We start from the raw sequence: 23,226 nt of genomic DNA, 5'->3' as shown, positions 1-23,226 counted from the left end.
GATCCCAAAGTGCAGCCTCTTCCTTGGTGAAGTAGAGAGAACATTGTTTTCACAGCCAGAGACCTGGGTTCCACTGCCAGTGGTTTCTGTTAACCCACCAAGCCTCAGTTTCTTTTTCTGTAAAATGGGGACAGTAGTAACCCGACTCATAAGGCTGTTCTTTGAATGAGAAAACATGGAAAGCACCCACTTCTGTTAATAATACCAAGTCTCCTGTTCAAGCTTTGCTCTTACTATTTCCGTAACTAGCATTCCTTCATGCCAGGTCAGAGGGGCGGGCCTCTTCTCTGGTGGGGAGGATGTGACACGCTATTTGACTTCGAATCGATCTGCCTGTCTCAGGCCACTCTGCTCCCATCAGTGGTCTTCAGTGGATTTGCTGACCAAGCCTGGTCTTGGTCTTTGTCTGTGGCGGCAGTTTCTCGGATTCTTGGTTTCACAGCAACTTCTCTAGAGAGTAAGTTCCTTGAGGGCTACAGGGAGGTCACAGTGGTTTGAACACGGTGGTTCTGTATGGCTGACTTTGCACCTGTGCTCAGATGACCAGCTTTTTGTTTTCAAGGTAGAATAGGCCAGTCTCACGACCCTCGTAATCAGTACCCACTGGAAGCATTTGTGGATATGTTTATCAGTTTCAGGGTGTCTTGACCAAGATTGGGGGGAAGGGGGAACACACCGTGAGCACTGCCTTTTCCCTCGGCTCTCTTTCATTTACCCTCCGCTCAAGGCACGCTTCCGTTTCCTCCAATCCTGCAGGTTGTCAGACCTCTAGTCCCTTTACACCTGCTGTTGTCTCACCCTGGAGTGTTCTGCCGCTCACTTACTTCATCCCGGGCAAATTCCTTCCTTCTCATCCTTCAAGAGCTGGATCAAATGATCCCTCTCTGAAGCCTCCTCGGGCCCTCCAGGAAGTTAGGCCTCTCTTCTTGGTACATATTCATTCACTCACTCACTTGGTCAGCTACAGCTTAATTCAAGGCCTGTTGTGTACCAGGCAGAGGCTATTGGGGTCGTGAAAAAAAAGAAAAAGGCCTAGAGGCTCCTGGGTGGCTCAGCCGGTTAGGCGTCCGACTTTGGCTTCGTGACTTCAAGCCCCGCATCGGGCTCTGTGCTGACAGCTCAGAGCCTGGAGCCTGCTTTGGATTCTGGGTCTCCTTCGGTCTCTGCCCCTCCCCCACTTGCTCTCTCTCTCTCTCTCTCTCTCTCAAAAATAAATAAACATTAAAAAAATTCTTTAATAAAAAAATTTTTTTTAAAGAAGTCCTTGCCGCAGTGAAGTTCACAGGCAAACATGCAGACAGACAAGCTGACTGTGTTAGGGAAGCACTGAAGGGGGGAGCACCATACTAGCCTTGGGGGACAGATGATGGGGAAGTTTCCCGAAGGTGGTGACCCGAGTCTCAAGAGTGTGTGCATGTCCAAGTGGAGGGACAGGCTCAGGCAAAGGCACAGAGGAAAGAAATAATGTGGTGTGTGGAACATAGTCAGGGGCCAGAAAATGTAGGACTTTCTAGAACCATGTGAAATTGTCATTTCTGTAGGTCAAAACAAAAATAGTCAGATATCACCAATTTCATATGGTTCAAGTAAATATGTTACCCTAAGGGTCTTGAATCTTAGTGTTTCTCACTCTTCTTCTTCTTCTTCTTCTTCGTCTTCTTCTTCTTCTTCTTCTTCTTCTTCTTCTTCTTCTTCTTCTTTTCCTTCTTCTTCCTCCTCCTCCTCCTCCTCCTCCTCCTCCTCCTCCTCCTCCTCTTCTTTTGAGAGAGAGAGGGCACAAGTGAATGAGGGGTAGAGAGAGGGAGAGAGAATCCCACAAGGGGCAGAGAGGGAAAGAGAGAGAGAAGTGGGGCTCAACCGGGGCCCGTGTTTTACCTGAAGTGGGGCTTTAGCTCACCTGAACCAGTACTCGAGCTCTCCCAAGGCGGGGCTTGTGCTCACCCGATGTGGAAGTCGAAGTCATGAACTGTGAGATCCTGACCTCAATCAAAGTCAGATGCTTAACAGTCTGAGCCACCCAGACACCCTCAAACTTCTGTCATTCTTGAACCATCTTCATGATTTTAACCTTCCAGGAGTTCCTACCTAAGTATCCTATTAATTTTTTTCTTTCTTTTTCTTTCTTTCTTTCTTTCTTTCTTTCTTTCTTTCTTTCTTTCTTTCCAGGAGTTCCTACCTAAGTATCCTATTAATTTTTTTCTTTCTTTTTCTTTCTTTCTTTCTTTCTTTCTCTTCTTTCTTTCTCTTCTTTTTCTCTCTCTTCTTTCTCTCTCTCCCTACTCTTTATTCCTTCCTTTCTTTTTCTTTCTTTCTTTCTTTCTTTCTTTCTTTCTTTCTTTCTTTCTTTCTTTCCAGGAGTTCCTACCTAAGTATCCTATTAATTTTTTTCTTTCTTTTTCTTTCTTTCTTTCTTTCTTTCTTTCTTTCTTTCTCTTCTTTCTTTCTCTTCTTTTTCTCTCTCTTCTTTCTCTCTCTCCCTACTCTTTATTCCTTCCTTTCTCTTTCTTTCTTTCTTTCTTTCTTTCTTTCTTTCTTTCTTTCTTTCAAAAGAGCATGTATGCTTGCCACATGAGCAGGAAAGGGGCAGAAAGAGGGAAAGAGAGAATCCCAAGCAGGCTCTGAGCTATCAGCACAGAGCCCTACACGGGGCTCGATCTCACAAACCGTGAGATCATGACCTGAGCCAAAACCAAGAGTTGGATGCTTAGCCGACTGAGCCACCCAGACATCCCTCCTATTGATTTTTTTATGAAGAGAATCACTTTTTTACTTAAATTTATTTATGTGAAAATGGGGGGAAAATCATTTGACATAAAAAGAAGTTCTGAAAATGAAACTAGATCTTGTTGCCCATCATGTTCTGCCTAAAAACTGTCCACAAATAAAAGGGGTCTCATCAACTATAAGAGAAGTTTGCAGCTGGAAAGTTTGACAGAGGGGACATCATTTAAGAGCCCAAGAATGTCCGTGGCAGTAGGGATTTCGAGAAGAAGGAATCAACAAATCTTGAGCTTTGGGGCCAGACAAACATGGCTTTGACTGTGCTGCTCACACATTCTGTTAGGTCCAAATCCTTAGTTTCCTCATCTGTGAAATGGAGATTACATGAGATCTATATTGCAGGATTAAGGATAAAGTTGATAGTTAATGCAAATTGCTTAGCATAATGCCTGGCATATTGGAAGTGCCCAGAATTGGGATTGTTATTATCACTATTATTTTGATCAGCCCTCCTCAGTTAACAGATGGGGAAACCGGGCTGGACAGAGTCAGGTAGTAAGTCAGGGATGGAGGAGAGGTGACCAGCACTAGGCATTTAGACATGTGCGCAGGCCAGTGTGGGCTTTGGAGCTGAGCAGAGAGCACCTTTTGGGTTTGTCACATAACCCCATTCGGGCTAGTTGCCCAACCTCTTTGAGCCTTGGGTTCTCCGTCCTTACAAAGCCTCATGAGATTGTTGAGGGTGGAGAGGTGGGTCACCCACCTAGAAGGCAAGGAGCCTTTCTTCCAGCCCTGTGGGGTGCTGCCTTCTTAATCTCTACTTAACCCAGTGGGTTTTATTTATTTATAATTTAATCAATCTGGACTTAATCCAATCAGTGTATCTCTTATCCTCCCTCCTTCCTCTTCTCTCTCGTTACTGTCTAGCACTGTCAGTTCCAGGCTCACTGCCCTTGGCTCACATGTTTTCAAATAACTTCCTTTGAAGGGCGTTTTCAGCGAAGACCACAACCACATTCTAAGTTTTGGGGGCTGGGGGCATAGGGTATCAATGTCCCCATCTTGTGAAATATATAGCGAGGATTAATTAAGATAACATTACTGGTCGATAGCACTCTGCCAGGTGTGTTCACGCACAATCTCATTTAATCCACACAACGGTGTTGCCAGGCAGATCTTTCATTCAATTCTGTCGATATTTATTAAGTGCCTGCTACGTTCTAGATACTGTTTCATCCACAGTGGTGCCTCATGGAGCTTACATAATGGGAAGAGATTATAAAAACATGAACCACTAAGTAAGGTCATTTCAGATTGTGATAAAAGCTACAGCAAAAGTAAAATAAAGGGCTAAGAGAAGGCATTTAGGTCACTACCTACATACAATGTATATAAATTCATATAATGTAAACATACCAAAGCATAAACTTGTTACTTAGAAATTTTTATGGTAGCTTCTTTTCCTGGTAAATACAGATTCTCAGTGGGCTGCTGTCCATGGGCATTAGAGAATGCTGCAGTCAGCTCTCGTTAGACAAAGGGCCTCTGATTTTCTAGGCCCGGTATTCTTAAATTGTTAGTGGAGAGTTTAATCCACCTTCACGGCAGTCTATGAGAGGTGTGGATTTCGAATCTCAGACCGTTCCCTGGATCTAGGAGTCTCTGCTTTCATTGCTGTATTTGAGGAGGGTGAACCCAGCCTGCGAAACCAAGAAGATGCCATCCCTAAGTAAATAACCAACTGAGCATGTTTGAAGGATGTCAAACAAAGACGAATGTAGTCAATTCAGAAAAAATGAGCCCGTTGGGGAAGAGAACAGTGGCTACAGCTGTGCAGAACGAAACTGCCCAGATGGAGGGTTTTATATTCTCCTTTACAGCAGGACACGATATTCTCTTTACCAAGGCAATGAATTTTTCCTAATAATTGCTGCTAAAAAAAAAAAGAAAAGAAAAGAAAAGAAAAAAGCACTACTTTATGTCAGTTGCTTAACATAACATATCAATAAGCTTCGCAAGAAATCTGTAAAATAGGAGGAAACAATTTCAGCCAGTGTAAGTAACTGGGTCAGGAGCCTCCATTAGCTTTGGGACAGCTGGGGTGGGACTCAGGTGGTCACTGAGTCTCAACCCTGCGTCCTTTACACCCGCCATCCAACCAACCTCAGATGCCACCTACTTAGTGAGATAGAGAAGTGACAGAGCACAGGCCAGGAGACGTCCAAGACGGAGGCCCTCCATCCATCAGTATTCCTTCTCAGCACACTGTTCAGCCCGTGGAACCTCACCTGATCATTCCACGGAAGGCAAGGACTCCTTTCTGCTATTGAGGACAACATGGTTGGTCGTTTTTTATTCTTTTGCTTGTTTTCCAGTGTGTTAAGTGACTGGAGTACCAATCAGCCTGAGATTGCCCTTTTCCAAAATTAAAATATCTTTAAGCTTTTTTCGCGAGCGGGGCACCAGCCCGGCTCAGCCAGTAGAGTGTGCGACTCTTGATCGCGGGGTTGTAAGTTCAAGCCCCACGTTGGGTGTAGAGGTTACTTAAAAACAATAAAATCTTTAAAATCAGAAGTTATTTTCATTATAAAAATAGACCATACTTGTTGTAAAAACTCAAAAGTGTGCCTAGCAGAAGACTCCCATCTTTCTTTCCCAGCAGAGCCTTAAAATTACCTTCTGACCAGAAGAAGATGGATCTTTTAATTCCTCTCACAGGGGGCGCAGATAAGAGATAAGAAAGCTAGGGACTCCCCCTCAAGTTTTCAGATGATAATCTGGGCTGGCCTGAAGTTTATTAATAAGTGGTCCAGTTTTCAACAGACCCTTTATGGGATGTCACCTGTGTGCTAGGTGTCGCTGATCCAAGATGGACAAAATAGCCTCTGACCTTAGGGAACTCCTTCTGGTGTTAATTTTTTTTTTTTTTTTAACGTTTATTTTTGAGACAGAGAGAGACACAGCATGAACGGGGGAGGGGCAGAGAGAGAGGGAGACACAGAATCGGAAGCAGGCCCCAGGCTCCGAGCCATCAGCCCAGAGCCCTCAAACTCACGGACCGCGAGATCGCGACCTAAGCCGAAGTCGGACGCTTAACCGACTGCGCCACCCAGGCGCCCCTCCTTCTGGTGTTAAACACCCTGTTGTAAACCAAGGATTACAATGGTAATCCCTAGTGAACATACAGAGAATCCCATTTTTAGAGCCGGTTAAAAATTTTCTTTTAGATCCGAAGAACACAGAATTGACTGATCAGAGAAGTGTTCATTTAGCCAGGCGTGAGAGTTCTTTACTGTGCAGGTAAGCCTGACTCGGGCTGACATAGACACAGAGGGAGCAGAGAGTGGGATGCACCCTCTCCAGCAATCCTTAGCGGCGTGTCTTGTTTCTTTTCTGTCTGGTTGTTGAGATCTCCCTAGGTAACATGCGCAGTATGTTCCATGTGCCCCGAGTATATGCCAGGTCGGTTAGTCAGCAATTCTGCTTCAAGAATCGGCCTGTTTTCCATTACACCATTACATTCAAAATGGAAGGAATTTAAAATGTAAAAGCATTTGCTGTGGTGAGGAGGGAGACTCTAGGGCCAGGACCAGAATCCAAGTCTCCTCACCAGTTTAATGCCTTCTCTGTTACACTCCACAGTTGAGTCTTAGGGCACCAAGTGGGTGGTCATTAATCTTGTATGGACTTTTTTTTTTTTTTCTTTTTATGTTTATTTATTTTTGAGAGAGACAGAGACAGAGCCTGAGTGGGGGAGGGGCAGAGAGAGAGGGAGACGCAGAGTACAAAGCAGGCTCCAGGCTCCAAGCTTGTCAGCACAGAGCCCCACGCGGGGCTCAAACTCACGAACTGTGAGATCATGACCTGAGCCGAAGTCAGACGCTCAACCGACTGAGCCGCCCAGGAGCCCCTTGTATGGACTTTTTATACAGTGCTGATTATATCACCTGTATTGTGCTGGGCAGCAGAGATTTAAAGTTGGACAGGTCGGTTACTGTGCTTGATAAATATCCCAGTGGCAAGACAGAAGAATAAATTGACAATCTATCTACACCCTGAAATGGATCAGTTGTAGAGGGAGGGACACCAAGCTAAGTGGTGAGAACACAGTAGGGAGGGCTTCTCAGCATAGTGAGTGAATGAAAGCTCATTTTCAGAATTTAGAATGAAAAAAAATACACATATATATTTTTATATACATATTTTTATATTGTATTTTTATATGTATTTTATATGTATTTTTTATATACATGTATATAATTTTACCCCTTTGTCCAGAGCTGAGAGATCTGGAAGAATCTCCAGGCTTTCCCACACTGGGTGAGAGGTCAGACTAAGTACATTGCCAAGTTACTATTGGAGATTGGATTAGCGACTAATCTGATCTAATTAAACAAGATGTAATCAATGCTGATATTTTTAGTTTTCAGCTGTTTCCTTGTTATTTTTTTTTTTTAATTTTTTAATGTTTATTTTTGAGAGAGAGACAGAGAGAGCACGAGTGGGGGAAGGGGAGAGAGAGAGAGAGAGGGAGACAGAATCCGAAGCAGGCTCCAGGCTCTGAGCTGTCAGCACAGAGCCCAACGGGGGGCTCCAGCCCACAAGCCACGAGATCATGATCTAAGCTGAAGTCGGACGCTTAACCGACTGAGCCACCCAGGCGCCCGTCTTTGTTCTTTTGTTAGTGATTATAATTTAGTGCTTATAGGATGGTGTCTTGGGCGGGTCTGATTCAGGCCCTACTGCTTCAGAGGAAACAGCCTTTCATCCATTCATTCAGGATGTATTTACATGGTGCCTATAGGACCTCAAGTAGCTGAGTTGTTTGACTTCACATCCCTTTCTCCCTGTGGCCCTCAGTTCCTCGATCTACTCAGAGACGTGCCCTCACGGTTGACCCAAACCATTCAGGTTACATTCCAGCCTCATCTCTTTCCTGTTGTGTGACCACATGCGGGTTAATTTGGTTTCCCTGAGCCTGTTCCCTCATCTGTAAAATGGGGTTGCGCTGAGGGTGAAATTAAGGTAGCCCGCCGGAGCACTGGCGCCCAGCGCGCTCACCCGGAGTGGCTGCCCTTCGGCTCGGCGGACTCCCTGTGGGCCGGCCCGGAACCGCTGACAGGTGTGAATCAGGGCGTGGCTCACGGCCCGGGGGCGTGGCGAGGGTGGCACTTAAAGGCAGGGTCGGCGCGGGGGCTGCGTTCCGCGGTGCCCGGACGGCGGAGAGGTGGGTCGGCCGTGGGCTCCGCGCGCCGAGGACCCGAGCGGCGTTACCGGGCCCACGCGGCCCAGCTGCCCCGCACGCGGCCGCCGCGCCGGAGCTGGGGACCCGGCCCCCGGCCCTGGGGGCGGGGCCTGCAGCCGGCCGGCCCTCCTCGCCCCGCGGCACCCCCCCCCCCCCCCCCCCGCGCCTCGCCACCGCCACCGCCGCCGCCGAGGCCCGGAAGGGGCCAGTCGCTTCCGTCTCCGCCGGGGATGCACGGAGGGCGGAGCTGCGGCCCGAGGACGCGACGCGAGCCCAGTTCCGGCGAGGAGGCCGCGCCAGTGACAGCGATGGCGGCGGAGTCGGCGCTCCAAGTTGTGGAGAAGCTGCAGGCGCGCCTGGCCGCGAACCCGGACCCGAAGAAGGTGAGCGAGCGGGCAGCGCGGAGCGGGGCGGGCGCTGGGCGCGGCGCGGCCCGGTAACGGTCGCGGGCCCGGGCGCGGCCCCTTCCCGATCGGCCGGGGCCGCGGGGGCTGGGACCCGGGGCCAGGCCCCGCCGGGGGCTGCGGCCTGGGTCGGGAAGTTCGCGGCCATTGGCCGCTGCCCACGCGGAGGGCGGGGGGCGCACGGAGGGCGCGGGGCCTCGGCCGGCCCGGGCTCCCTCCCCACCCCACCCCCGCTCCCCCCCTCCCCCCCCCCCCCCCCCCCAGCTCCCGGCGTCCCCGCCTCCCGGGCCCGGGCCCGGGACGGGGGCGCCCGCGGGCTCCGGGCGGCAGGGGCGCGCTCCTTGCGAACGCGGCGAGCCGGCCGGGGCCCCCGGAGCCGCTCCGGAGGCGGCCCGGGCCAGCTTTCCCCGCGGGGCGGGCTCGCTGGAGCTGACCCTCTCGCTGCGAAATGTGTGCGATGGCTCAGTGTCTTCGGACGTTTGTCCGGAGGGAGAAGGAGCCGGTTCTGCCTGGGCTCCCGTGGAGTCTGGGCTCGGTGTGGGGTCCTGCGTCTCTCAGAGACGTTCGTACGGCTCTCCGGCTTGATGCGAGAACGCGGACCTTTTCGCTTTCTCAGTAAATCCTTTCAGAACAAAACAAAATAAACCTCGCGTCCCCTAGCTGCAGGTACCCCTAAGAACTTGGTTGCAATTGGAACAAACCAAAAAAAAAAAAAAAAAAAAAAAAAAGGTTAGGAGTTAGCAGCTCGTTTCCTTCTGGCCTTGATGGAAAGGTAAGAGCCACCTTTCCTCGTTGCTGTGCACGATGGGCAACCATTTTTAATTGCACTCAGCGAGTTTTGAGGGGTTGGTTTTGTTTTTTAGACGGTTTTCTTAAGTTAAATGCATTCCTCCCACTCTCTCGACTTTATTCCGCTTCTCAGTGTCTGGGACAGTGTCTGGATGTTAGAATTTTTTGAAAACTGAACTCCACTGATGAAAACACTTAGGTGTCAGACGTTCCCCCTGAGCACTCTGGCTGGAGTGTGCAGGTCCTGAGTTGGATCTCTGAGCCCCAGAGTGCCTTTTGAAGACCGAGTAATGGAGGAAAGGAGTGGGGATGAAGTGGCCGTAACGTTTGGGTTCTAATCCATTTCCCAGCCATGGACACTGGGGACTTCTTTGCTGAGTCTGTTTGCTCACCTGCTTCCTAGGACTCCACTCAGGGGGGGAAGGCCAGTCTTATAGGAAGTGCTCGGTAGATCTTAATCACCACTCTACAGATTGATTGTTTTTGAAAGACTCCTTTCTCTTCGCCTTGTTTCGAGCCTGGCGCCTGGCCGAGGTGGCTTTTTTTTCTCCACTTCTGAAAGCTATACACTGTAGCTCACCATCAGGCCACTCTTTAACTTCTTATGCATGCCGGGCTCAAAGAGGTATGGCTCAGGAAGCCATCTTAGTTTTGAATCTGTGAAACGTAAATGCTTTCAGTTTATGTTATATATTCTGTAGCAGCTTCAGTTCCTAGTGGCCAGACGTTTCTTTTTACAATAACCCTTTGTGGACGTCTAATAAGTGGTCGTTATTTCCGAGCACTAGCTGGTTTTCCTGAACACTGTAGGTTTGTGACTGATTTTTAAAACCTTAAAGCAGTATTATGTTCTACCCCCTCCCTGCCAGTTTGGTCTTTATTACTCTAAGGTTTAAAAAAAAAAAAAGTGCCAGGTAGTATCCATAGTCCTTTTCCACTGGAATTTAAATTTTGAAGTAGCTCTTCTAGTAGTCGATGTGCATGAAGTTTCAAATTAGGAAAAGGTTTGTTGGTGTCTCATCCTACTCGAATTATTAGTGATTATTGTGAGTATTTGGGCTTTCACTTCCCAGATCGCAGATCATCCAGAACTCCTGGGTTTGCATTATGAAGATGAGAAAATGTTGGGAGATCCTTTTTGCAAAGGACACAATAGTTGGCATTCAGAAATGAGCTAACTGCAGAGGGGAAAACTGCAAGCTGGCACACTGGCCTTCTCAGCCTTCTGTTAACCCAACAAGCTCCCACAGGTTGTTCTTGAAATTGCAAGATGATTATATAGCAGTATTGACTTTGCAGCTAACTCGCATTTTCAAACCATTATTAGCCAAAGGGTTGATTCCAGACCTATGTTCATGGATTTACTCCTATTAAACATAGGTGTTTAACTGTAACTTTGTTTTCTGCTTTAAGTCTATCAGTGATGTGGGTTACTTGAGGAAAAGGTATCAGGTCAGGGTCACTTGGCTCCTACCATTTAATTGGAAACAAGTTTTCAGGGGTGGTAAAGTTACCTGTCCTGTGTTACATTTTGAATGTGAAAAATACGGAGAACACAGATAGCAAGTGGAGAACAAGGGGTCAACATCACGAACATCTTTTTGCTCTTTGGGTTGAAGGGGTGTGCAAAGGACAGCTGAGATTCCTAAGCGTGTACTGTGCAAATGTTTGGCGTTTCTCAATGAGCTATTATCAGTTCTTGCACACTCTGCAGTTGGTCCCTTGGTTTGATAACAGCAAGTTTCCACCCACCTGAGGATGCCCAAAGTGCTTTTACCTTGGTACTGCTTTGTTCTTTCTTGAACCTCATTGAAAATAGAAGGGCTCTGGAGCCCTTTTTCTCTTATGGTGCACGCAGTCACTTTGAAAATCTCCAGGGTTTTAGTTTTGTCTGCTTTCAAGTCACCCCTGCTAACCCAAAGCAAAGCAGAAAGGCAGCATTTACACTTCACAATTAGCGTTAGGCTTTGAGATGAACACTCCCTCAGTGACTTCTGGCCCCATCTGTGTATGTTGGCTTTGTAGAGGTCCTGGGACTCCCTGTGGTGACCTCCTTTACTCTGTGAACTTTAAACCGTCTGACAAGGTAATACTGAGGACGAGCTCTTCAGCTTTGTTTCCAGGCACATAAGCTCCTGTTCTATTTTCTTATTTTCTAAGGACAGTGTCATTGTGTTGGATGTTTCTCCTGTCTTTGTAGTTCGTGCTTTTGTAGACACACTTGACTTACTAACTCATTAGGCAAGTGACCTAACCTTACTGGACTGTTTCAGTATCTAAAATGGGGAGAAAAGTATCCCCTTCATAGAGTTGGTTAATGAAGATGAAACGCAGTAACACATGTAAGAACTTACTAGCATAGTAGCGGGCACACAATAGATGATATATAAATATGTTCCAGGGAATGGCATTAGGGGACACAACCCATTTTTAACCTCTACGATGACCCTGAATTTCCCTTTAACAAATGGAATTAGCATTAATCTTTGCACCCATAGCTTGGGTGACCAGAAACACACATAGACTTTATCCTGAGTCGGATGGATGATGGTCGTAATCAAATTTGAAGTGGAGAATAATTTTCATTCAGCTATGAAGGTGAAACTCCCTAGATACATCCCTTGGCTTCTCATTTATTCCCAAACAAGATTATCACTTGTGATCCAGTTGCTCTGCCTAGAGACTGAGTTGAGTAATTATTGAAGTAGAATGACCGGAAGAACATACTTTGTCCTACACCTAATAGCAATATGGCATACCAATTACAGACTGGTTTACACATGGAAAAGGGGCAGATCTTACCTGATGCTGAAATGTGAAGGTAGTCACAGTTACTATTTTTTGTACATTGCAGCACCCCTTGAAGGCTAAGTGGGTTTTATATCCATATACACGTGTCCTAGAAAGAGGTATAGCCAGTCATAACTTAGGGTACAAATGGAGTAAGTAGGAATTAGCTGAGGACTCTCTGGTTGACGATCAAGGGGAGACATTGAAAGAGCTGTCAGTGGATGAATGAAGTGATTAATGATAAGCATTAAAAAAAACAAAAACAAAAACATTTATGGAGCTCTTTTGGTGGAAAGGGGGCAGATCTTGTTATCTGATGCTGAAATGTAAGGGTAGTCACTGTTACTATTCCAGGCACTGTGGCCCAGGACTGCACATGGTTTGTCTCTGAGAATCCTCACAGCTTGTAACGTTGTAAAGAGACAGGATCAGTTCCTTTTTTGCAGATGAAGTAACTGAGGTTCAAGAAGGTTAATGACTTGCACAAGATCGCCCAGCAGGGCGATGACAGGGCCAAACTGAAGCGTGTCCCCAACTCCGGAACTCTGTCTCAACAGCTCTGCTATCCTGATTTTGACCTACTTTTAGGACTACAGAAAGGAAATGTGGCCAAACCCAGATCACTTTTCTCATCTACCCAGACATTTTGTGTTCACCATTTGCACCAGCAAAGCTCTGATTCTGGCAACTTGACGCAGGTCTTGAAATTCCCACTTGTATCAAAAAAACAATTCTGTTGAACTGCGACTCTTCCTGGAAACATGATACCCTTTTCCTGGAGAAACCTCTTCTCCTCCTTACTTTCCTTTGTGCTGGGTTCATGGGTAATGTCCCTAAATTGGTACCTTTCTCAGAAATTCTCTCTCAAAACTGGGGCAGTGATAGTTGTTGATTTTTGTTAGAGTTGGCAGGTCTGGGTCTCTTTAAGTCTTCTCTCACCTTGGTGTTGCACAGTAATTGAAAGCAGGCAATCCAAAGCCACAGACCTGCGTGTATCTGGCCCCTGTTGCATCCTGGGGCAAGTAACTTCACTTTCCTGAGCCTGTTTTCACACTTGTAAAATAGAGATAATAACCATACTTATTACTGTACAACACTTAGAACTCAATAAGCACTTAACTGTCAGATATTATCTTCCAGTGAGTGATTCTGATTTTATAGAAATTAATGTTTATTTTATTCTCTCTACAGCTCTTGAAATATTTGAAGAAACTCTCCACTTTGCCTATTACAGTAGACATTCTTGCGGTAAGAACTGTTAGATATTATATAACTATATTCCATCCCCTTCCCACTGGGAGGGATTGTACAGTAAGGTTAAAAGCATGGGCTTTGAAAGTGAAAGAAGCCAGACACAAGGCCACATAATGTATGGTTCTATTTATGTGAAGTGTCCAGAACAGGCAGATCCATAGGCCGAAAGTAGGGAGGTGGAGGAAGTTGGGAGGAATGGGGTTTCTCTGTAGGTTTACAGAAATGTTCTGGAATCAGTGGTGATGGTCGTGCAGTATTGTGAGTGTTCTGGAAACCAACAGACCGTACACTTTAAAATGGTTAAAATGAGCTTTGCGCAGTGTGGCATTATCATGGCCAATGAGGTTTACCCAAGGTACGATTATTGCTAATTGAAAAAAATAATAATAAAGTGGTGAATTTTATCTTAGAATTAAAAAAAAAATTAAAAGAACTTTGACTTAGTCTTGGATTCAGATCCACGTTCTAGGACTTCTGGCTAATAACTGGACAGATTCCTGCCTCACAGAGTTGTTCTAAGGACTCATTGAGACATTGTATGCGAAGCTCTTAGCTCAATGCCTGCCACCTGCCATAATCACTCTTGTTATTTATTGTTAAAGTTCTGGAAGTATTTTAATATATTGTTTTTTCTCTTTGGAGTCGTGTGCTTTGCTACTGTGTGTCATTAGAGGTTTGAGGCATAGACACAAAGTAATTTTGTGTTGAGACTTGCAACATATGTTTAAGGAAGGAGTTTCTCAAAGCAAGAGGCCTTATTTCTTCAGAAAGTTGTGAGCCTAGTTCCACAACCCTCTAACAATTCTTCTGTCAAATTTGTAGGAGACCGGGGTTGGGAAAACAGTAAATAGCTTACGAAAACACGAGCATGTCGGAAGCTTTGCCAGGGACCTAGTGGCCCAGTGGAAGAAGCTGGTTCCTGTGGAGCGGTAAGAACGTTGATTACTCTGTAGGTTTGCTCAACCTCATGCTTCAATATGGTACCTAGAATGTTTACAGACAGGATATGTTTTATTATTCCTTCTCTGCCTTCTTATTTAAAACATTTATTTGGCCTTGATTATAAAAATAATTCATGATCATTATAGGATTTTAGAAAATATTAAAAAATGGAAATAAGAATGAAAATTTTTTGTAATTCTACCGTCCGAACATAAGCATTATTAGTATTTTGATATGTTTCTTTCTACTCTTTTTTATTTTTAGAGAGAGAGTGTGTGATGCACACAGGGGAGAGGGGCAGAGTGAGAGGGAGGGAGAGAATCTCAAGCAGGCTTCACTTCACACTCATTGAAGAGCCCAACACAGGGCTTGATCTCACGACTGTGAGATCATGACCTGAGTTGAAATTAAGAGCCAGACATTCCCCTCCCCTCTTTTTAAAAAATGTTTGTACACAGTTGGGAACAAACTATATAAATAATGGCCCGCTCCCCTCCATTTTTTTTAAGATTTCATTTTTAAGTAATCTCTACACCCGTCATGGGGCCTGAACTCACAAACCCTGAGATCAAGAGTGGCATCCTCCAACCAGCCAGGTGTCCCAATAGCACCTACCCCCATCTTTTTTTTTTTTTTTTTTTTAAAGGTTGGTTTATTTATTTTGTGTACTTCTGCACAGGTGAGCAGGGGAGGGGCAGAGAGAGAGAGAGAGTCCCAAGCAGGCTCTGTACTGTCAGCCCAGAGCCCGATGCGGGGCTCAATTCCATGAACCACAAGATCATGATCTGAGCCAAAATCAAGAGTCAGACCCTTAACCTGTGGACCTACCCAGGCGCCCCAGCCCCCTTTTTAACATAACAAGTTAAATTGTCCCTGTTTTGAAAAACTTCAAAGCATTTTTCATGTCCTCAAGATATTTGATCTTTGTATCCTATACTTAAACGTATCATTTTCCATCTGTTGAATATTTGAGTTTTCCCAGTCTCACGACAGTGGAGTATCATAGAGCAGAATCCATTCACCCTCTTCCCAAGACCTTGTTTCTAACTCTGCATCTGTTTCCGTCTATTTTTGTGAGTTCAGGTTCTATGACTTTGTCCTCTGAACAAGGATTACACTGAGATTTATATCTGCTTTATCTGCTTTTTCTTTTGTTTTAGAAACTCCGAGCCTGATGAACAGGACTTTGACAAGAGCAATTCCCGGAAGCGCCCCAGGGATGCTGTTCAGAAGGAGGAGATAGAGGGGGACTACCAGGAAAACTGGAAAGCCTCCAGTAGCCAATCCTATAGTCCTGATCACAGGCAGAAAAAACACAGGAAACTCTCGGAACCTGAGAGAACTCACAGAGTGTCTCACGTTCAAGAGAGGAGAGACGAGAGAAAGAGGTGCCATAGAGTTTCCCCCGTTTACTCTTCAGACCACGAATCTTCTGATTACGGCCATGTTCAGTCCCCTCCGTCATCTGCCAGTCCCCATCAAATGTCCACAGACCATTACAGATCCCCGGAGGAAGATCATGAGCCCTTTGTCCCACATCAGAAGCCTGGGAAAGGCCACAGTAATGCCTTTCAGGACAGACTGGGGGTCAGTCAGGACCGACACCTGGGGGATCCCCAGGGGAAAGGGGTTGTGAGTCAGAACAAGGAGCACAGATCTTCCTACAAGGAAAAACGTCCAGTGGATGCCAGGGGAGACGGGAAGGCGTCTTTGAGCAGAGAGAAATCACACAAGTCTGTCTCCAAAGAGGAAAACCGAAGGCCGCTCTCAGGGGATAGCACGAAGGAGAAACCACCCTCTAGTGTCAAGAAAGAGAAGGAGAAAGAGGGCAGCACCAAGAAGAAGTTTTTACCCCCCTCGGAAGTTGCTTCAGACAACCACCTTAAAAACAAGCCAAAGCACAGAGACCCAGAGAAAACCAAATCGGACAAAAATAAGCAGAGTCTAGACAGCTTAGATGTAGGAAAGGGGGCGGGAGACCCGCTGCCCAAGGTGAAAGAGAGGGGTTCCAACAACCTAAAAACTTCAGAAGGGAAGGTAAAAACTTCTCATTCGGATAGAAAGTCAGTGGGCTCCCTCCCTAAGGTTGAGGAGGCAGATATGGATGATGAATTTGAGCAGCCCACTATGTCTTTTGAGTCCTACCTCAGCTATGACCAGCCCCGGAAGAAAAAGAAAAAGATTGTGAAAGCCTCAGCCACGACTCTCGGAGAAAAAGGACTTAAAAAAACTGATTCGAAAAGCACTAATAAAAACTTGGACTCCGTTCAGAAATTACCTAAGGTAAATGAAAACAAGTCCGAGAAGCTTCAGCCAGCTGGAGCCGATTCAGCCAAGCTGAAAAAGGTAAGCCCTTCAGCCCCTTGGTGGCTTCCCAGTCAGAGCATCTGGCCCCGCACAGCTCCCAGGACTTGTCTTGCCGCTGTCGTGCTTGGCTGGCTTTTTCGTGGCCTGCCGTTTCAGTTTGAAGCAATCGCCTCCAGGCCTTTGGAGGTGCTGCCAGGGTGTAGCTAGTACCCAAGACGAGTGTTTTCGGAGGTGTCCCGCTGTGCCGGGCCCATCCCGGTGTATCTCCTGCCCCCGGTGGTGTCAGACCTGACCGACGGCCCTCCTCCAGCCTGGGTCTGCTCGTGAAGTCGCCTGCCTGGTCACCGCGGCTGGCAGTCGGCCGAGGGCGGGGAGCTGTGCTTGCCCGGCGGGCTGTGCAGTTACTGGTGTTCTCGCCGCAGGTCCCCGCTGATGCATTGCCCGTGTTGCCAGACCTCCCGTTACCCGTGATCCAGGCCAATTACCGGCCACTTCCTACCCTGGAATTGATGTCCTCCTTCCCACCAAAGCGAAAAGGTAATTTTCTGCATTCTTTTCTGAATGGAGCAAAGATTTTAAAAATTTGTTCGCGATGTCATAAGATTTGGGTGAGCTTTCTAGTGTCGTAGGCTCTGGAGTTTGACGGCTCGGGTGTGAATCCCAGCTCTGGCTTCAAGTTCTATGAACTTGGGTAATCATTTCCTTGGACTTCAGTCTCATGCTCCATAAGTGGACCTGATAATGGTGTCTGACTTACTGAGTGGATTAAAAATGGTAATGCTAGTAAAGCTCTTAACTCTGGGTTTTTCCACATGGTGAGTGTTCAGTAAATCTTTGCTGCGGTTACTAGCTACCCTTCATATGTTGTACGTGAGCTTTTTATCTTTAAAAAAAAAAAAAGGTCTAGTTTTAATAGAAGAATTAGAAGCCACATAAGGGTCCCTCAGCAAGAGACAAATCACATGAACCATGGTCACGCACACAGTGGCCTCCTGTACAGCTGTAAAAAATGTGGGAAGGTCTGTGTCTGACATAGGATGATTTCTAAAATGTGGCAAATGAAAAAAGTTGATAGTGGGGGTTTTTTAATCGGTGAAAAAGGAATGAAATACATATTTACTTATTTTTGCATAGTCTCGCTAGAAGAATACACACAAAAAACCAATAGCCCTGGTGGCCTTTGGGAAAGGGCAGTGGGAGGCTGAGGAGGGGGGAGAGAAGGAGAGCTTTCCCTGCACAGCTTAGTGCCCTGTGTGACGCGCGGTCCTGTTGTCCTTGCCCTGCAGCACTGTCTTCACCCCAGGAAGAGGAAGAAGCTGGATTCACCGGACGGAGAATGAATTCCAAGATGCAGGTGTATTCTGGCTCCAAGTGTGCCTATCTCCCCAAAATGATGACCTTGCACCAGCAGTGCATCCGGGTACTTAAAAACAACATCGATTGTAAGTCCCACGCTTTTCTCTTGCTCTTAACCCCGTTGTGGCCTTGCGGGGGGCCGGCCAGTATTCGACACTTCCACCTTTGATTCTCTGCAGCGATCTTTGAAGTGGGAGGCGTCCCGTATTCTGTTCTCGAACCCGTTTTGGAGAGGTGTACGCCTGATCAACTGTACCGCATAGAGGAATGCAATCACGTGAGTGTCCTGTTTGGGTGCAGAGAGGGCCCTCGTCGGGCTCGCGTCTGCAGAAGCAGCTTTGTCTCTGAATCCGTAGTGGGTGAAGGGCGGTGGCACGGGTCGGTTCACTGTTGTGGGCCTGTTGGTTTGCCTGTGGGCCTGTAAACGTGCGTGTTTTTATAGCACCTGCTCTGGCTTCAAAGTGAGCTTCAAAAGGACCGGGAAAACGTTACCCACCCTTCTCCTTAGCTCGCCTGGTCACAGGTCAAGGGAGAATTCTGGCAGCTCGGCCTCTGGGATCCAGGGCGGGGACAGAGCTTTGTTTTCGACACTCGGGTGTCTGGTGAACATAGAAGAGCACAGGTCGGCTGGGTGTGTCCCAGAGGCGTCCAGGTCTGTCCAGATATCTTTCCTGTAACGCCGGGACATACGGGTCATTTGATCACATTAGCTGGCTGTCTCTAATTCTGAACCCTTGCGGGTGACAGTTGCAGGGAGTGCCGGGGAAGTGCCTGGATGTGACTTCATCCCAGGTCTACCTGTCACTGGTTTCCTTAAAGGAAAAGACTAATCTTTTTTTTCCTTTTTAAAGTTCATTTAGTTATTTTGAGAGAGAGAGAGAGAGCATGAGCATGAGCTTGAGCACGAGCTGGGGAGGGGCAGAGGGGGAAAGAGCGTTCCAGGCTGGCTCCACACTGTCAGCGCAGAGCCCAACATGGGGCTCAAACCCACAAACCATGAGCTTCTGACCTGAGCCAAAACCAACAGTCAGATGCTTAAGCGACTGAGCCACCCAGGAGCCCCAGAGAAAGACTGACCTTAAGCTAGTTTCTGTGTTGTCTTCTCTCCTAGTCCCACAACCCCCCAAAAGCAGCTAGTACAGTGCCTTGCACTTAACATTTTTAAGTTTATTTGAGGTGGGGGGGGGGAGGGTTGGGCAGAGAGAAGGGGGAAGAGAATCCTAGGCAGGCTCTGTGCTGTCAGCACAGACGCTTAACCAACCTGGGTTAACCCAGATGCCCCTTAACGTGTTTTTAATATAGTGATTTTTTTTTTTTTCTAGAATTGTGGTATTTTAATATACTACTACTACGAGGACCAAAAAAAATCATTAGGAGGAAAGTGGTCAGCCTGAGGTGATGAAGGATGGAAAAGAAATCTGTCAGAGTGCTTACATATAAATGATGCCCTGGTTCTGATTTTAGGTATTAATTGAGGAAACAGATCAATTATGGAAAGTTCATTGTCACCGAGACTTTAAGGAAGAAAGGCCGGAAGAGTATGAGACGTGGCGGGAGATGTACCTACGGCTTCAGGATGCCCGGGAGCAGCGGCTACGAGTACTGACAAAGAATATCCGATCTGCACATGCCAATAAGCCCAAAGGTAAAGGGGGGCGAGGGGGTGGCAGTGGGGAGCCGAGCAGGATGAGGTGATCTGGCGCAACAGTGAGCCCTGTGCTCTGATCGACAGCAGGGCCTTGGTGGGCTGGGCTCATGTAGCCTCTCGCTCCTGTATCTGGCCTGCTTTTGCAGAAGGGGCACAGGGATGGAGCGTGTCTTCCGTCAGTACACTTACTGCCTACAGGGGTTTTCAGCGTTGATAATTCCTAGCTTTGGGAGCACCTGGGAAGGTTTTGTCTCTTAACAGTGTAGATTATTAAAAGAACAGCAGCGTCTCTGCTCAAAAAGGCAGGTATCGATCTCCGTATTTCTCTACAGGCCGGCAGGCAAAGATGGCCTTTGTCAACTCTGTGGCCAAGCCCCCTCGTGATGTTCGGCGGAGACAGGAGAAGTTTGGAACCGGAGGAGCAGCTGTGCCTGAGAAAATTAGGTGAGCTCTGCACCTCCAGGGTCTCCTTGCGCCTGCGGAAAAGAACCCCGGGAGCTTGTTACCCAACCCTCGAGGCAGCCCAGGGGCAGGAAGCAGTTCACTTTTGGGGTGAGAGCATGGCAGTGCAGGTCAAGGGTTCTGGAGGCCGACCTTGACCAGCTCAGCACGTGCCCTCCCCGAGCCACCACTTCCGTGACTGCAGCGTAGGTGGACAATTATTCCTGCCTCTCGGGAGGTCAAGAGTCAATGGAGAACAGGACCTGGCTGCTGGGAGATACTCCCTCGTGCTTTCCCCTTTCCCCATTTAAACCAACGGCGGCTGGGACGCCTCGCTGGGTCAGTCAGTGGGGCATGCAACTCTTGACCTTGGGGTTGTTGGAGCCCCATGTTGAGGGTAGAGATTACTTTTTTAAAAACTCAAAAAAAAATTAAATAAACCATGCTGCTGTGATGACTATATAATCTAAGTCACATTAGCATTTGAAAAATACAGATTCACACCTAAAGGGTGAAAATTGAGTTGAGATGATCATTCATTCTGAAGGGCTAAACTCTGTCGTCTCTGTGTCATCACCAGGATCTCGGGTGCTCGCGTCCACTGGTCAGAGCCACAAAACTGGGTCTTCCTCAGAGAGGCCGGCTTCAGGCTGTCGGTGCTGAGGGCAGATCCGTCACACTCGGGACTAACTAGCTTGCTCTGTGTTGCAGGATTAAGCCGGCCCCATACCCCACAGGAAACAGCCACACTCCCTCCGGCAGTGGCAGCAACAGCTTCAGCGCCAGCCCCGAGGAGCCCGCCTATGATGGTCCGAGCACCAGCGGTGCCCACTTGGCTCCCGTGCTCAGCACTGTTTCCTATGATCCTAGGAAACCGACTGTGAAGAGTAAGTGACTTGGGGTTCACGCCCAGATATTTCAAAACAGTGTCTGAGCTCTGTAGCATCTTTATCGCCGTATTATGCCGTGCGTGCCAGACGAGGCATACGTGCTCTGCGCATGGCTGGGCTCGATGTGGGTGCCTCCTTCCCCTGCTTTGGTTGCAGTGCACGAGTTCTCTTGCAAATAACGATTGCGGTGAATACTCATTTTGGCACGCCGCTCCGTTTACCTACGTGTAAACCTGTTTCTCCAGGCGGTAACGTTTCTCCAGGGGTTCGTGACGGTTATTAACTGCTTGTAGTCCATCTTATTGAGGGTTTACGACCTATCATTCCAGCTTCTGAGTTTTGTGTTTTCATATCTAGTTGTGCGTATTTTATATTTTATTAAGTTTTACCATAGACTGTCCCCAGTATTCTAAGGGGGTGTCTGCCTGTTAAAAGTATGCTTCTGTAAGGGGCACCTGGGTGGCTCAGTTGGTTGAGCATCTGACTTCAGCACAGGTCACGATCTCATGGTTCGTGAGTTCAAGCCCCACATTGGGCTCGTCGCTGTCAGCTCGGAGCCCGCTTCAGATCCTCTGTCCCCCTCTCTCTCTACAACTGTCCTGCTCATGCTTTCTCTCTCTCAAAAATAAATTAAAAAAATAAACATTTAAAATGCACAGCCCACTTCACATCTTCTGTCTCCCTCTCTCTGTCCCTCTCCTATTCTCTTTCTCTGTCTCTCTCAAAAATAAACATTTAAAAAAGCATGCTTCTGGATTCGCTTCAAGACCCACGGGCAGGTAGAAGTGTTGGCAGAAGCTTCTGTGCTCAGGTTAAGCATCCAAGAGGGCAGGCCAGCCGTCCACAAGTGACGTCTGCACTGAGCACATCTTAGACCTGTTGCCGCACGGGACAGATGGGAGTGAGAGGGGCTGCTTTTTGCTAGTTTGGATACTGGCGGCGGGGGGTGGTGGAACAGAGTAAAATTATGGCCCAGGCTGGCCTTTAGGTATTAAATTCCAGTCCTTTCGCTTCCTGCACAACCAGGGGCAGGTCGGCCGGTCTCTTGGGAGGTTGGGGACGTGGTTGGAATTAGAGCCGGGGATCGGCAGGGGCCCGGCAGGTGCTCAGGAAGTGGAGCTGTTGTGGTGCTAGAAATCAGAAAGGGCTACCGCTGTACCCATTCCTCTGGTAGTGCAGAGCCAAGAGCAGCGAGGCTTGGCCTTGATTGTGAACCACTCACAGTGTGTGTCTAAACTGCCACAATCTGAAACAACCGCCTTATTTCTCTTCCCACAGAAATTGCCCCAATGATGGCCAAGACGATTAAAGCTTTCAAGAACAGGTTTTCCCGACGATAAACTGAGGACTCGCCTTGGAGATGAAGTCTGGGGGAGGAGTACAAGGACAATGGGGGTTGGGGAATGGAACTTCCAGAGGAGACCAGAATCCTCTGCTCCGAGGAACCTTTTGGTCTCCGAATCCTGCGTGCCGCAGCCACTGCCTCCCTGCCTGGAGAACACTTCAGAATTCTGGAGAAGATGTGAAGCCTCAGTCTTACTGAGGATTTTAAGGTCAATTATACTTTTGTTGTTAATTAGCTTCTTTGTAAACCATAAGACATAGTTTTAATTAATAAATATTGCCCCCAGATTGTATTTATATTACCCCCAGTATTTTTTTTTCTTTTTTTCTTTCCTTTTTTTTTTTTTTTTTTTTTTTTTAGGTCCTCTACCAAACACTTAGCCTTTTATTTTCAGGGTTCTTTATTACAGTTAGATAAAAACCTAGTGAAAGCCATTCCCCTGTCCCAGTTCAGCTCTCCTGAGTGGACCCTGGTCCAGAGGGAGGGCTGGGCATCCTCAGAGCCTGTGTGCTGCCTGCTGCACGGAGGGTGAGGAACGGGTCCTGGGCTGCCCGCCCTAGAGGGCCGCCTCGACGTGGAGTGTTTGAGCTCCACCTCGGAGGCCCTTCTCAGTGTTGCTTGAGTTCCTATGCAGGTGCATCTCTTTCTTCCTCATTAAATAGTATTTATTAAAGGAGGTTATTTGTAAAGGTCTCGAGTCTTTTCCCCAGCCTTTTTGCCAGTTCCCACTTTTTTGAGGCTCACTAGAGGACACAGAAACTTGGGGGATCAATTTGCACAGAACCCCAACATTTTTACAATTTCTGATGCAAAACTTTAGGGCTTTTTTCCCTCCCCTATCTTCCCTCCTCCCCGCTTGCAGGGGGGAGACACGAACACACGGCAGGGCTTTTTGTGCCCCCCCCCCCCCCCCACCCGCCACAACTTCAGAGGTTGAAAAGCCAGCACTTTAATCTCGTGTTCCCTGTGAACTGCTAACAGAAGTGAGTGGTTTTAAAGGTTGTAATGCTGTGTTGGAAATGGGTTTTGTTTTTGCCTTTCTTTTAAAAGGTAACATCATGTGATTGGGAGAGCACAGGAATTTGCTGTTTTGC

The 23,226-nt window shown here is 47.4% G+C and overlaps 1 protein-coding gene and 1 non-coding gene across 2 annotated transcripts; both read left to right on the top strand.

Annotated features, from left to right (window-relative positions):
• The first annotated feature begins 7,943 nt into the window (after positions 1 to 7,943).
• Positions 7,944 to 22,249, top strand: ELOA (elongin A). Its single transcript, XM_060624797.3, has 11 exons — positions 7,944 to 8,349; positions 13,141 to 13,197; positions 14,026 to 14,132; positions 15,306 to 16,491; positions 16,875 to 16,989; positions 17,739 to 17,894; positions 17,988 to 18,085; positions 19,273 to 19,453; positions 19,789 to 19,900; positions 20,609 to 20,784; positions 22,066 to 22,249. The coding sequence occupies exons 1-11, from the start codon at positions 8,197 to 8,199 to the stop codon at positions 22,125 to 22,127; spliced, it is 2,403 nt and encodes an 800-aa protein (XP_060480780.1). The 5' UTR covers positions 7,944 to 8,196; the 3' UTR covers positions 22,128 to 22,249.
• On the top strand, positions 13,512 to 13,656 carry LOC132673931 (U4 spliceosomal RNA). Its single transcript, XR_014138141.1, has one exon. It is a non-coding gene; the product is annotated as a U4 spliceosomal RNA (small nuclear RNA).
• Positions 22,250 to 23,226: the final 977 nt, after the last annotated feature.

This window comes from Panthera onca, chromosome C1, assembly GCF_046562875.1.
Source record: "Panthera onca isolate mPanOnc1 chromosome C1, mPanOnc1 haplotype 2, whole genome shotgun sequence".
Classification (NCBI taxonomy): domain Eukaryota; kingdom Metazoa; phylum Chordata; class Mammalia; order Carnivora; family Felidae; genus Panthera; species Panthera onca.
Note: the sequence above shows the minus strand (reverse complement) of the source record. Positions and strands in the feature narration are given on the sequence as shown.

Excerpts from the sequence above, each read along its gene's own strand:
- ELOA (XM_060624797.3), top strand. The coding sequence starts at position 8,197 with ATGCACGGAGGGCGGAGCTGCGGCCCGAGGACGCGACGCGAGCCCAGT. Across the intron at positions 8,350-13,140 it reads CGAACCCGGACCCGAAGAAG|CTCTTGAAATATTTGAAGAA; the intron begins GTGAGCGAGCGG and ends TTCTCTCTACAG. Across the intron at positions 13,198-14,025 it reads TTACAGTAGACATTCTTGCG|GAGACCGGGGTTGGGAAAAC; the intron begins GTAAGAACTGTT and ends TCAAATTTGTAG.